The sequence below is a fragment of the Callithrix jacchus genome, chromosome 5 (assembly GCF_049354715.1).
Source record: "Callithrix jacchus isolate 240 chromosome 5, calJac240_pri, whole genome shotgun sequence".
In the NCBI taxonomy this organism is placed as follows: domain Eukaryota; kingdom Metazoa; phylum Chordata; class Mammalia; order Primates; family Cebidae; genus Callithrix; species Callithrix jacchus.
Window position 1 is genome coordinate 123,796,247 of NC_133506.1, and position 14,883 is coordinate 123,811,129.

Below are 14,883 nucleotides of genomic sequence, written 5' to 3' on the forward strand. Positions count from 1 at the left end.
ATGTTTTGTTTTTAAAAATATAATGATGAAGGACATAGGGGGCCATACTTCTTCAGGTCTTTGCCCAAAGGTCACTTTCTCAACAAGGACTTCCTTGATAACCCACATCCAATTTAAATTTGCAACTCACCCCCCCAACCAGTGATTCTCTCTCCTCTTCCTGCTGTGTTTTTATTCATAGTATATACCACTAACACACCATTTTTTATTTTGCTCATTGTTTGTGCCTCCCCATTAGAATATAAACTTCAGGAGGGCAGTTTGAATTATGTATTCACTTTGTCTGCTGCTCTCCTGCCTAGTGCCTAGGACAAGGTCTGGCACATAGTAGGTGTTAAAATCTTTAAATGAATTGCACAGACCACCACACAGTAGGGGCTTTTCTCTTCATGCCCACATTGGTCATGTGCCTTTGAGAATTTGTTGGTTGGGGCTGGCAGGGTTTGGAGCTGAGAGAAGGGGCCAAAATGTTTGTTATATATTCTTTTATTAATCACCCTATGGTGGTTTATAAAAAGAATACATTTCGAAGCCACTGGGGGGTTGACTTGGAGAGTCACGCACACTTTACTAATGCCTGACTTAGCCCTCTGTAGGTTTGGTGCTTATCCTACAACTTTTCTGCCCTGGTCCTCTCCGTAAGGCACTGGTTCCTGGTTTGAGGCGGTGGCAACAAGACTGCTAGGAGGACCACTGGGGCCTGAGAATCTCCTACTCTCGGGGTACCTGTAAAACAGGGGAGCCCTTGTTCTGGGCTGGCTGGAGTATAACCCAGATCTAAGACAATAGCCCAAGAGATAAGCCTTCCAGGCTCTTTCCAAGTAGATGCTCCTGCATCCGAGGGAGCCAAGTTTCCATAGATCATTGATGGGCAGGATTTAAATTTGATAATTGGGTGGATCCTTACCTGTGGGAGTACCGATGGTATCTGGAGACATGTGACACTCCTGTGGAAGCAGGGGGCCCTGTGGCGGGATCTCAAGATGGCGTATGAGAGTAGCCCATGTGCTGAAAGCATCCTCGTAAGCCTGTGGGTTCTGTCTTTTCCTTTCCCTTAGAGATGGAATTCCTCCTTATCGTGTGGGGAGTAAGAAACAGCTCCAGAGAGAAATGCATCGCAGTGTGAAGGCCAATGGCCAAGTGTCTCTACCTCATTTCCCGGTGAGTATAATCTGGAGTGAGGAGGCAGCTGTTTTTTTTTTTGCCAAGTTGAGTCCTAAAGAAAAGGAAGGGGAGGTGGAAGGGGGAAGGTATAGGAAAGGTAGAAAAGAGCAGTACCTAAGGTCCCCTAGGGCAAAGGGAGAGAAAAGACCTGGACAATAGACATTACATGGTTTTTGGGGTTGTGATGTTGAGCACAGTGACATGATTATGAGGTATCAGTCAGTTTTGCTATAAAGGAATAACTGGAGCTGAGTAATTTATAAAGAAAGGAGGTTTATGGCCGGCCTGGTGCGGTGGCTCACGCCTGTAATCCCAGCACTTTGGGAGGCCAAGGCAGGCAGATCACGAGGTCAGGAGATGGAGACTGTCCTGGCTAACACAGTGAAACCATCTTTACTAAAAATGCAAAGATAAGCCAGGTGTGGTGGCACGTGCCTGTAATCCCAGCTACTCGGGAGGCTCACGCAGGAGAATCGCTTGAACCTAGGAGGCAGAGGTTGTGGTGAGCCAAGATCGTGCCACTGCACTCCAGCCTAGGCAACACAGCAAGACTCCCATTTCAAAGAAAAGAAAAGAGGTTTTGGTTCACAGATCTGCAGGCTGTACAAGAAGCATGGCGCCAACATCTGCTTCCGGTGAGGGTTTCAGGGAGCTTCCAATCATAATGGAAGGTGAAGGGGGAGCCCCTGTGTAACACAGGGAGAGAAGCAGCAAGCTGGGGTTTGGGGGGTGGGCAGTGCCATGTTCTTTCAGACAACTAGATTTCATATGAACAGGGAAAACTTGCTTATTACTGCAAGGAGGGCACCAAGCACCCAAACACCTCCCACTAGGCCCACTTTCAACATTGGGAATCATATTTCAACATGAGATTTGGGGGGGGACCAATATCCAAACTGTATCAGGTTCAGTGACCTATTTTTGAACCTTTACATTTTCTGAATTCAAAAAAAAGTTCCCTATGAGAAAGAAATGGAAGCACTTCTTTCCCTGAAACCAAGAAATGCTAGATGATTCGTGCTTCTCTACAGGTTGGTGACCTCATTGTATTTTCCACTGGAATGGAAGCCCTCTGAGAGGAGGGAGTTTGATCTCTTCTGTTAACTTCAGTATCCAGAGACTAGAACGGTATCTGATACATAATAGGTGCTCAATAAACATTTGAATGAATAAGGTACCTCTCTCCCCTAGGACATTCTATTCTTGTATCAACTACAGGACTGCAAGACATTTTAGTCACTGATTTTAGCCATCCATTTATCTACTGACTTGACCATTTTCCTCCTGGCTTCTGAAGCCCTGGTGGAGGGTAGCTGTTCCTCCCCAACCCCAAACTTGGCCTAGTACCTGCTGGTGAGTCTGTGCCTATCAAATGCAGAATGAACGGGGTGTTTAGAAGTGAGGATCTCCTGAGCAGCTTCTTCCTGTGACTGAGATGGTGGATAAAGGGCTTTTCTGGGACCTCTCCGTTTATTTCCATGTCCCCTAAAGCAGCAAGCACATGGCTATACTCAAGAGAACTTCCCCATCTACATTCCCATTTTATGGCTGTGCTGTTTACAATACTCTCAGACCCAGGTTGCAAGGACACTCTTCTTTAAGGAGAGGAGGAAAGCACCTAGCTCACAGCAGGTGTTTATGAATCCTTCCTGGCAGCTTCAGAGTCCAATCGGTCTGTCCCATTATGCTGTGTTTAAAAACTTAACACATTGAATTGCGAATCCCATGTTGCCTTAGTACACAAACTATAACTCTTCTCGTAAAGCTTCTCACACAGACAAGGGCAGACTTACCTTCTTTTAAAATTAGCATATTAAGATTGGTTTTCTGGGAACCTCTAGCATCCCTTCCCACCATAGATTACAAGTATTGATGACATACTATTACTGTTTTTTTTTTTTTTTGATTGGGGGATATGTGCATTCACAAAGAAAAGTTCTATCGCCCAAGCTTGTAAATTAGATGATTTTGTCCTGGGGTGTGCAAATCGACTTTCTCCATCAGGCAGCGCTTTGATCGGGAGGCTGTGTGACAATGGCCACCTACACAGGAGGCTTTTTCTCCCCTCTCAGTTTCTGCAGCTAAATGGTTGCTGTGGCGAGGCCCATCTTTTCAGCTGGGAGAGATGCTGGCCTTTGCAAGTTAGCTTTCTGCTCCCCCCACCCCACCCCACCCCAAAGAAAGGAGCCAAGCAAGAGGGAGATTAGGAAGAAGGAGGTAGAACAAGCGGAGAGGTGGGGGATTGGGTGGGGGGAGCGAGATGACAGGAAAAGGACAGAAAGCTGGGCAGCAGGGGTTCTCTCTGTTTGCTGCTTTTGGCAGGCATACTCGGTGCCTTTTTATATTCTGCACTTGATTTGGAGATGTTCCCTTTTCCCTTGATAGATCAGCTTCAGGCAGCCAAGCTCAGCAGTGTTCTGCTACTAGCCTGCAGCAGCTTTCTTCATTTTCTGTACAAAGAGAGAGGGAGGAGGGAAGGAGAAAAACGAGGGAGATCGAGGACAGTGTTGAGACAACACCACCTCAAAGGTGCGCAGTGTGCGGCCAGGAAATAAATTACCACTTCTTCTCTGATCCAGGCCTTTTGACTCCCTTCCCCCCCTTTCCTCCCTCCCACCTCCTTTCCAATCTTACTTTTTTAAATTTTCAACTCCCTTCTGTTTAGATAATACTTTTTATTCCTTGAGTTGGTCTCTCCCCTCCCCACCTCAGAGGGCTGCTTTTTTTTTTTTTTTTTTTTTTTTGATGTTTGACAACAGTCTTTGAAGATTTTCTACTTCAGAGTAGCTACTGATGGGCTGGTTGTACTACAGAGAGAACAAGCAGGGCCTCTCGGAGTGCGACCAACTGCTCCTGCCCAAGGCAAACGCTGGTGGGGACCATGGCTCTCCATGAGGCCATGGCGCTAGCGCATATAAGTCCCGAGCAGCACAGGCCGCCTTGCCATCCACTCTCCACCCGAACATGGGTTTGCGGTGCGCAGCGCCTGGCGCGGGAAGTTCCGGCCAAGCCACTGCCTGCCCGGCCTGCTGAACGTGCCTCCTCCCTTTCCTTTCCACATCCAATAGAGAACCCACCGCCTGCCCAAGGAGATGACCCCCGTGGAACCTGCCACCTTTGCGGCTGAGCTGATCTCCAGGCTGGAGAAGCTGAAGCTGGAACTGGAGAGCCGCCACAGCCTGGAGGAGCGCCTGCAGCAGATCCGAGAGGTAACGTGGCCTACGCTTTCTCCTTGCTTCCGCCCAAGGCGTGTGCGCACGAATGAGTGCGCATGCGGCTTGCATGAGGGTGTGCGCATGCGTGTGGGTTCTGTGTGCGCCTGCGCTGCGCTGTGTGAGGATGTGCTCACGTGCGTGGGGTGCGCGCACGTGTCTGGGTTGCGCGTGGGCGTGTGCATGAGCCTGGGTTGTGTGCTCGTGTGTGGGTTTTCTGAAGGTGTGCTCATGCTTGTGGGTTGCGTGGGTGTGCAGGTCGAATGAGGATGCGCATGCGCGTAGGCGTGGCTGTGGGCGTGCACATGGGTGTGCGTGCTCCTGCATATGGGGCCGAATATTGCAACCCTAGGGCCTCAGGGGCCCTCCTGCTTTCTGGGTCACTTCCCCTTCTGACGGCTTCCCTTTCAGGATGAAGAGAAGGAGGGCTCCGAGCTTACACTCAGTTCGCGGGAGGGGGCACCTACACAGCATCCCCTCTCCCTACTGCCCTCTGGCAGCTACGAGGAGGACCCACAGACGATCCTGGACGATCACCTGTCCAGGGTTCTCAAGACCCCTGGCTGCCAGTCCCCGGGCGTAGGCCGCTACAGTCCCCGCTCCCGCTCCCCGGACCACCACCACCACCACCCGCAGTACCACTCCCTGCTCCCGCCCGGTGGTAAGCTGCCTCCAGCCGTCACCTCACCAGGTGCCTGCCCCCTCCTCGGGGGCAAGGGCTTTGTGACCAAGCAGACGACGAAGCATGTCCACCACCACTACATCCACCACCACGCCGTCCCCAAGACCAAGGAGGAGATCGAGGCGGAGGCCACGCAGCGGGTTCACTGCTTCTGCCCCGGGGGCTCCGAGTATTACTGCTACTCGAAATGCAAAAGCCACTCTAAGATTCCAGAAACCATGCCCGGCGAGCAGTTTGGGTAAGTGCCGGGCAGACCGCAGTGTGCTGTGTGGGGCTTGTCTCCCAGCCAGGTCCCTGGGCAGGTGTGAGGTGGGAGCCACATCAAAGGCATTTAGTTTCTAAGAGGGCGGCAGAGGGCACGGCCGGGTGAGGGTGTGGGGAGCCAGGTGCATGGGTCTTTTGTGTCATCGCCCCGTACTTGCTACATTGTCTAATTCTAGGAGTCCCGGAGATTTAACCGGGTCTCTGGGTTGGGTGTGGTTCTTGGTTCCCCACAGCGGCAGCAGAGGCAGTACTTTGCCCAAACGCAATGGGAAAGGCACGGAGCCGGGCCTGGCTCTGCCCGCCAGGGAAGGAGGGGCCCCTGGCGGAGCCGGGGCCCTGCAGCTTCCCCGGGAGGAAGGAGACAGGTCGCAGGATGTCTGGCAGTGGATGCTGGAGAGTGAGCGGCAGAGCAAGCCCAAGCCCCATAGGTAAACACCGCTTGCCGCCGCTGCGGCCGCGCGGGTCATGGGCACTCAGTACGGAGGTATTGTGGGAATGGCTATTTTTGCAGTCTGCCGAATACAAATGTGACTGTTTGCTCCTGCCATCTTAATATTAAACATTGGACTGAGCAGACCACAAAAATGTCATGTTTTGGCACTGACCCCTGTTCGTGTTATGGTAGTTGTTTTTTTCTTCTCTCTCTCTGAGCAGAATAGACAAGTTTCTGTTGAAGTCACATTTTCCAGTTCTTCTAACCCAGTTTCTTTTCTTCTGTTTTCTCTCTGCTCATTCCTTGTTTAGTGCCCAAAGCACAAAAAAGGCCTACCCCTTGGAATCTGCCCGCTCGTCTCCGGGTGAACGAGCCAGCCGGCACCACCTGTGGGGGGGCAACAGCGGGCACCCCCGTACCACCCCCCGTGCCCACCTGTTTACCCAGGACCCTGCAATGCCTCCCCTGACCCCACCCAACACTCTGGCTCAACTGGAGGAGGCCTGTCGCAGGCTGGCTGAGGTGTCTAAGCCCCCAAAGCAGCGGTGAGTGCAAGTGAGGGGTGGTAGGTTGAGGCAGGGATTGGGTTTGGGTGGAGAAGGAGGTCTGTGGCTACTGGGGAGGGCTGCTTTTTCTGTTTGGGTTTCAAACCCTTCCAAGAGAGAAAGAATTACTTCTGGATGAGTAAGAGTCTCCTTTCCGGCTTCTAGAAATTGTTCCCTTCAGTTATGTTCAATCTACCAGAGTTAAGCCAGAATCTGTTAGGCAACTCATGCCTAGGTTTGGGAGCATGAATTTGAGTAATTCCTTACAAATCTCATTTCTTACCAATGTCTTGATTGTTTAAGGCTGGTTAGCTGAGTGGATAAGACACCACGAGGGTGGAAGATCAGGAGCCCTCAGCCCTTTGCTGGGGTGGAGAGTATCCCGTGCTAGGCTCCCTGAGGGGCTTAGAATGGCTATCCCAAGACATCTTCCCGGCCTCCTCAGCCACTTTTAACCCAGGGACTTGCTTGGGTCTCAATAGGGATGGAAGTCGGGTTCGTGTCTCTTCAGGCCAAAGAGAGTAATTTTCTATCTGTTCCTCAACTGCTCTGGGGACAACAATGCACCTCTAAATCCCTCACCCTGGCTGTGTCCTCAGGTGCTGCGTGGCCAGTCAGCAGAGGGATAGGAGTCACTCGGCTGCTGTTCAGGTGGGAGCCACGCCCTTCTCCAGTCCAAGCCTGGCTCCAGAAGAGTGAGTGTCTTTATCTGGCATTATGAGATCTGCCGAGTGGTTTATGTTTCAGAGTATTCGCTATCTGGAGTTTGATTTTTGTAAAATTTTTTTTGGTATTTAAAATCACCTTGATTTTTAGTGCTAGTGATGAGGAACAGTAAACATAGATGTCGCCATCCATGGGAAAACCTGTCCTACCGAGAGATGCGTCATAGCGAAAGTTTTTCTGGTCCTAAGCAAATAAAAATCTGGGACACGAAGCCATTAGCAGAAGGGTAGAAGGGACCTCAAATTCAGCTGCAAAAGTTGCCCCCATTCAACTTGCAAGTTAGTAGCACTGGAAACATTTGTCACCCCTGAGCAGGACATTCTCCACTGTGGCAGAGATGGACGGGGAACATCCTTGTGTTTTTGCTTGGGGAAGACAGAATATCTTCCCCCAAGTTGGGCAGTGATTCTATTTGTAAATTTAGTCTCTTTCAAAGTAGATTGAGAAGCCTGCTCAGTTTAATTACAGGGTGGCACAATTAAAAAAATCTGCTAAAGAGATCTAAAATGCTCTAAAGAAAGTTTTCTTTCTTAGTTTCTTCATCCTGAGTAATGAGCAATATTTGAAGTCCTCAATAGGTTCCCCACCCTAGACCCTGGACCTTGGACCCTTTCATTGTTTTTTAATTGGTTGACCCTAAGTAGTGTATCAGCTGTCTGGGTCCAGCCCAGCTGCCTTTTTTCTTTTCTTTTTTTTTTTTTTTTTTTTTTTTTTTGAGACAGAGTCTCTTATGCCCAGGCTGGAGTGCAGTGGCGCAATCTCGGCTCACTGCAACCTCTGCCTCCCAGGTTCGGGTGATTCTCCTGCCTCAGTCTCTGGAGTAGCTGGGATTACAGGTGCCTGCCACCATGCCCAGCTCATTTTTTGTATTTTTAATATAGGTGAGGTTTCACCATGTTGGCCAGACTGGTCTCACACTCTTGACCTCAAATGATCCGCCCACCTGAGCCTCCCAGAGTGCTAGGATTACAAGTGTGAGCCACCACACCTAGCCTAGCAACTTTTTTTTCAAGCCACTCTGCAAACTCTCAGAACAAATGGGGAAATGAACATGACTGTGGGATAATTAGTTGTTCTCATTCTGCGGGAGTAAGGGGTGGGCATTAGGCATTTGGAGTTCATGCCATCCTCAGGGCTGTCCTGCTTTGGTTTGTCTCTTCAGCACTGTCAGTCCAGGTGAGACCCAGCATCTCTGTGATAGTTTCTCTTCTCTCATCTTCTTGAGGAAGTACCCCATGATGCTAAGCTGAAAGAGCCTGCTGTATGCCTTCATTTGGTGGCAGTGGGGAAATGGTATCACTCTGTACAGCCTAAAGGAAAGCATCCTTTTCTGCATGCTCCATGCAGAGCGCGTGGGCTTGGCCTGCGTGTCCCCCAGAGCTGGCTGCCTCTGGGATGTGGGGCTCTGCCCCAGCCCCTACTTGGGGCTTACAGCTGCAGCCCTAGCGCTCAGCTACCCTGCTGCTTGTGCACATACGTGCACGTTTGCGTTTGCTTTAGATGTGTGTCTGCTTGAAAATGCTGAACTTGTTCCACTCTGTCTTATTTTCAGTCACAAAGAGCCAAAGAAGCTGGCAGGTGTCCAGGCGCTCCAGGCCAGTGAGTTGGTTGTCACTTACTTTTTCTGTGGGGAAGAAATTCCATACCGGAGGATGCTGAAGGCTCAGAGTTTGACCCTGGGCCACTTTAAAGAGCAGCTCAGCAAAAAGGGAAATTATAGGTAAGAGTCCTGTGGCTTTTTTCTGCTCTCAGTTTGTTTGCTTACTACCAAGAGCCAGAGCCTGGAGCCGCTCCCCTGGCTGAGCAGACCTGGGCGGGGCAGGGCAGGAGGGGCTGTGCAGGCGCTGGGGGTGGCTGCCGGTGACGCGGAGGCTCCTTCTCATTTCCTCTCTCCCCTCACCACCAGCAGCAATAATGAAGCAGCAGCTGCAAGAGGGAGGCTGCGTGGAGGGTTCTCTGGGGACCTGGCCAGGTATTTCCACCAGGTGAACCAGATTGAGGAGAAAAGGAGGGGCTGCTCGCTCTGACAGGAGGAGAGTGGGGTTCAGGCTACCCTGCAGAGGCTTTACCTGCAATGGAGCAGCCCAAGGGTGAGCCCCTAGGGAGGGAGGAGGAAAAAGAGGGACAGGCACACTGATTAGGAGGAGGGAGTGGAAGCACCGCCCTTCTGCCTTGGGTTTAGGAGAGACCCCCACATTGAAGGCTCCAAATAGTCAGAGGCCCTGGCTAGGAAAAGTCAGCAGTGATTTTCTTAGCCTGCCTTTCCACCCGGAGAGCTGCCTCCCTGGTTTTTATGGGCCATTTGAAGCAGGGGCGCACCTTTGTCCATAATAAAGAAGGGGCTGGACCTCTGGGTGAGCAGAGGGTGAATAGGGCAGGCTCTTCTTCCTGCCCTGGGCCTCACTGCCTTCTCCCCTGCAGGGGCCTCAGAAAGGGAACTTCCGGGCCTTCTTACCTTGTCTGCAGAGTGGACAGAGGTGCCCTGGAGAAGGTCCACGCTGACCTTTTAGGGCCCTTGAGAGGATTCAGGAGCTGAGAATGAGGGCCAGCCCTAGGCCACTCCTGCATCTCTTGATGGCTTTTCTGGTAATGAGCAGGTGATGGCTCTGCCTCACTTCACCCGGGTCCTCCCTTGGCCCTCTCCATGGCCTGTAGCTCAAGGGAACATGTGGATTCTACTCCAGTTCTGTCTCAGCTCTAGGGCTTCAGGCCGGGACCAGGGTCCCGGTGAGATAGGGACACATTAATTTAAGGAGGTGCTTGCTCTGGGGTCTGCACTGAGAGAGAGTTCCAGCTCCTCAGCTGTGTGCTGCGGGCCAGTGCGGGTCCACAGCCCATGCATGCCCAGTAGGTGTTAACCCAATGCCACCACTATAGCCAGGGGTGTGAGTGGAGAACTCTGACTAGCACTTAGTAACCTGCCAGGTGGGCACGGGCTCCTGGACGTGGGCGAGTCACCTGCGGGCTCTGAGACACCCTCCCCTCGAGAGCAGGCCCTGTGGAGTTTCACCAGGAGTTTTACCTTCATCCGGGAGTGAGTTTGGGCAGGGGCTGGATTCTCTTTGCAGCAGGGAGGGTGGAGGTTGGACTGAGCCCCTGGAGGTGATTGACCAGCAGGGTGTGTCGCTGGGTCTGCATATTCCCCTTTTACACCTGGGCAGAAACAGTTTTGAAAAGGTGTCAAGGGGATGGGGGATAGGCCTGGCTGCTGCTGCTGCTTTTATCTTGAAAAGACACAAGGTGAAGCTAATTATACAAGTGTGCCCCTCTGGGGATTCACTTGGATCTTGGCTTTGTCTTGGCTGGACTTGGAGAGGAGCTGCAGGTGACCTTGGGAGAGGAGCTGTGTGGCGCTGGCAGAGGCGTGCAGGGAAGGTGCCTCCCTCAGCTGCTCTGGCCACATCTGGCTCTGATTTTTTTTTTTCCTAAGGCACAGTTAATAAGCCTGGCTTTGAAGCCCTGGCCTCCCCTCTAATGCACAAAGACTTGTACAAATGGTCAACTCTCAAAGACTCTCAAATTCTTTCCTGATTGGATCAAGCTGTGGGAAGGCCCTCCTAGCCATCTTATCTCTGCAGGGCCAGAGCTGGACTCAGTGCCCTCCTGGCGGGGGATAGGGACACTAGGGACACAGGGTGTCATGCCTCACCCTCTCAGCAGGGCTGGTGCTCCGACATCTCAATTTGTACAAATACATCCCCCAACCCTTCAAAAAAATAAAAAAAGACCCAGTGAGGTTGGGGCTCTGGGGCAGGGGTGGGAGGTGGGGGACCCGGGATGCGTTGAGTAATCTCAACATGGCAGGAGTTCAAAAAGCAAACAGGCCCTTCAGACGCGCCAGACGCTATTGGTGCCAGATGTCAGAAGAAAGCAAAGTTTGCCACATAAAGCATGTTGCAGTGGAAAAGCCAGTTTCTTGGAGAAAATGAGGGCAGTGCAGTGTGTTTGAAGTCCTGGGGGTGGGGCCGAGAGAATGTGGCCTCTCTCCTCTCTGGAGGAGGTTGCAATTATGTAAAAGGTCGCCTCGTGTTTGCTCAGACATGCTGTGAAAGCCCAACTTGGTAAACCCTGGAGGGGTCCTTGGTGCTGGGGCCAAAGGGGTCTGATGGAGGGTGGTGTTGAGATTTGAGCCTCGTTTTTGGAAAAGTGACTCCCCCCCGCCCCCACTGTCCTAGGTCTCCTGTGCACAGGGCCCCTCCCTATTTTCTCACTGTCTCCTCTCAGGCTCCCCTGAGAATTTTGACCCCTTGGCATGAGGCGTCTTCAGCGCTGCCCAGTCAGAGCCATGCCGTTGTTCACCCTGATGCATTAGCTGGGTCAGGAATGCTAAAAACAAAGAACCTTGACTGAACCCAGCTGTTCACTGTATTTAGTCTTATCTCCTACGAAAGTGTTTTGGCTTGCCTTTATTAGAGAGGAAAAAAAAGTGGAGCTCTAACCAAGGGGAGTTAATTTTTTTCTTTTTAAAGAGAAAAGACAAAAAGCCCAGCCATAACCCTAAGACACAATTAAATGTTTGAAAGGTTCTCCCATCCCCCCCGGGACTGTGACCTTCCCTCTGTGAGTGGCCTTTATGGGCTGGAAATGACAGCTTGCAGGGGCAAGTTTAATCCCTCTGAGAGGTCTCCCTTGGCTGGGGACAGGGAAGGAAGAGGCCCTTGCTTAATTTCCTCAGAAGGGGTTTGGGGGTGGGCCTGGCCTGAGAGGACGCTCCTAGGGAGAGGCCAGGCATTTGCATCTGTACAATTAAACAGCCTCAGAAGAGTGCTGGGGAGGGATAAAAGGAGTCTTTAATCAACGGGCATAATAGAAGGGCCTTTGGTGTTTGACCCTGGAGGGGTGGGATGGGAGAAGAGGCATGGAAATGGGGAGGAGAGGGGAGGGCATCATGGGCCAGTGCCGTCTGTTGGACCCTGGGAAGCTGCGCTGGGCTGGCTTGCCTCCCGTGTGGCTGTGCCAGGGCCATCCAGGAGCATTGCACTTGGGCCCTGAAGGATGGGAAGGCTGAGAGGCCACGGGACTGCTAGGCTATCTGGAAGTCTCGCAGACCTAGGCAGGTTCTGGCTCTCCAGGTGACAGGTTCAGGATGGCTGATCCTGGAGATAATTCTGGAGTCTCTGGAGGACCCGCTCAGCTGCTGCTACAAAGGAACTGCAGACGTTTCTCCTTCCCTCCTGTCCCCTACCCCACCCCGCTGCTGAAAAAGTTTGGGGGAGAAAGCAGCAGCTCTGCTCTTCACAGTGTATGTGTGTCAGGAGCAGCAGAGGCGCTGGGCTGAGAATTGCAGGTGGCTGGCCCAGTCCAGGCTGCTGCTCAGAGCGTGCCCGGCCTCCGTCATCTCAGCCCACCTGCTTCGTGTGGTCTGGCCAGTCGCAGCTGCCGACTTAAAGCAGATGTGGGCAGCCAGCATACGTGCACGCCTGCCATACCTAGTAGATTCCTAGGATACCTCAGTCCTCCATGTTGGCGTGCTTTTCTTTTCAGCAATGTGGAAAATGCAGTTTACCAAGAAGCTTTTCTGGTATTCCTTTTAAGGTATTACTTCAAAAAAGCAAGCGATGAGTTTGCCTGTGGAGCGGTTTTTGAGGAGGTCTGGGACGACGAGACAGTGCTCCCGATGTATGAAGGCCGGATTCTGGGCAAAGTGGAGCGGATTGATTGAGCCTTTGGGGTCTGGCTTTGGTGAACTGCTGGAGCCCGAAGCTCTTGTGACCCGTCTTGGCCGTGAGCAACTGCGACAAAACATTTTGAAGGAAAATTAAACCAATGAAGAAGACAAAGTCTAGGGGAGAATCGGCCAGTGGGCCTTCGGGAGGGTGGGGGGAGGTTGATTTTGATTATTCATGAGCTGGGTACTGACTGAGATAAGAAAAGCCTGAACTATTTATTAAAAACATGACCACTCTTGGCTATTGAAGATGCTGACTGTATTTGAGAGACTGCCATACATAATATATGACTTCCTAGGGATCTGAAATCCATAAACTAAGAGAAACTGTGTAGAGCTTACCTGAACAGGAATCCTTACTGATATTTATAGAACAGCTGATTCCCCCATCCCCAGTTTATGGATATGCTGCTTTAAACTTGGAAGGGGGAAAGAGGAAGTTTTAATTGTTCTGACTTAAAACTTAGGAGTTGAGCTAGGAGTGCGTTCATGGTTTCTTCACTAAAAGAGGAATTAACGCTTTGCACTACGTCTCCGAGTGAAGACAGACTTTTTAAAATGGTGCCCTACCATTGACTCGCGCAGAAATTGGTGCATTTTTTTTTTCGTATGCTGCTCTGTTTTGTCTTAAAGGTCTTGATGGTTGACCATGTTGTGTCATCATCATCAGCATTTTGGGGATTGTGTTGGATGGGGTGATCCGTTGCAGAGGAGGAGGCAGGGAACCTCACTCCTTGGGGCCCCAGGTTGATCCTGTGACTGAGGCTCCACCTCATGTAGCCTCCCCAGGCCCAGGGCTCCTCGGCCGAGGCCCGCCAGAGTCACTGCTGCGAGGTTCCAGCTGTGCTTTCGTGGAAATGACAGTCCTTGGTTTTTGGTTTTGGTTTTACATTAGTCATTGGACCACAGCCATTCAGGAACTACCCCTTGCCCCACAAAGAAACCAGCAGTTGTGGGGAGACCCAGCAGCACCTTTCCTCCAGACACCTGCATTTCGATGTTCAGGTTTTTGTGTTAAGTTAATCTGTACATTCTGTTTGCCATTGTTACTTGTACTAGACATCTGTATATAGTGTTCGGCAAGAGAGTACCAATCCACTATCTCTAGTGCCCGACTTTAAATCAGTACAGTACCTGTACCTGCACGGTCACCCACTCCGTGCGTCGCCCTATATTGAGGGCTCAAGCTTTCCCTTGTTTTTTGAAAGGGGTTTATGTATAAATATATTTTATGCCTTTTTATTACAAGTCTTGTACTCAATGACTTTTGTCATGGCATTTTGTTCTACTTATACTGTAAATTATGCATTATAAAGAGTTCATTTAAGGAAAACTACTTGGTACAATAATTATTGTAATTAAGAGATGTAGCCTTTATTAAAATTTTATATTTTTCAAAACATGGGCCTTGTCTTTGAATCCCCAGGGTTGGGGCAGGGTGGAGGGGTTCTTTCATGTGTAGACACCTGTGCTTGATTGCCCACCTTGCCCAAGCCCGTCTCTGACCTTCAGCACTTACCTGATCTGGACCCACCTGGAGGTTTTGTAAAATCATTTCCTCATATCACCTGTCTGCTGCCTGAGGCTTTTCTTGCCTTGGAGCAGGCTGTAGATAGCATCTCCTTTGGGGGTGCTGTTCCCTCCATCAGCTCCATTCAGTCTCTTCCTCCTAGACAGATTGTCTCCAGTTGGCCAGCTAGGTGCAGAGACCAGGGAATGAGATGAGGTCCTCCCAGGATTATTTGCATCTCAATAGGTGTCTCCCAGGTGAAAGCCCTTCTGCAGATGGTTTCATAGACCTGGAATGTCCATGTGGGGCCAATGCTCTTAGAACTCAAAGCTAGCCAGGCACCCTCCCCATTCTGGGAGCTGATCAACAAGAGCGACTTTTTTTTTTTTAGGCAGAGTCTCACTCTGTTGCCCATGTTGGAGTGCAATGGTGTGATCTCAGCTCACTGAAGCCTCCGCCTCCCGGGTTCAAGCAATTCTCCTGCCTCTGCTTCCCGAGTAGCTGGGATTACAGGCACCTGCCACCATGCCCAGCTAATTTTTGTATTTTTAGTAGAGATGGCGTTTCACCATACTGGACAGGCTGGTCTCGAACTCCTGATCTCGTGATCTGCCTGCCCTGACCTCCCAAAGTGCTGGGATTACAGGCATAAACTACCTCACCCGGCCAACAAGGCTGA

The 14,883-nt window shown here is 51.1% G+C and overlaps 1 protein-coding gene across 5 annotated transcripts in view; it reads left to right on the forward strand.

Moving 5' to 3' along the window:
- Window positions 1-14,094, forward strand: part of AXIN2 (axin 2) — a 33,199-nt gene extending 19,105 nt beyond the window's left edge. For 3 of the 5 annotated variants that reach the window (XM_054256408.2, XM_035301611.3, XM_035301613.3), the window contains exons 4-11: window positions 1,059-1,161; window positions 4,233-4,373; window positions 4,788-5,296; window positions 5,556-5,750; window positions 6,067-6,300; window positions 6,900-6,995; window positions 8,579-8,746; window positions 12,562-14,094. In XM_054256408.2, the coding sequence (XP_054112383.1) occupies window positions 1,059-1,161; window positions 4,233-4,373; window positions 4,788-5,296; window positions 5,556-5,750; window positions 6,067-6,300; window positions 6,900-6,995; window positions 8,579-8,746; window positions 12,562-12,688 (1,573 nt within the window). In that variant the 3' untranslated portion in view covers window positions 12,689-14,094. The remainder of the gene's footprint in view (window positions 1-1,058; window positions 1,162-4,232; window positions 4,374-4,787; window positions 5,297-5,555; window positions 5,751-6,066; window positions 6,301-6,899; window positions 6,996-8,578; window positions 8,747-12,561) is intronic. The other 2 variants (XM_035301615.3, XM_035301616.3) reach the window with 1 other exon arrangement.
- Window positions 14,095-14,883: the final 789 nt, after the last annotated feature.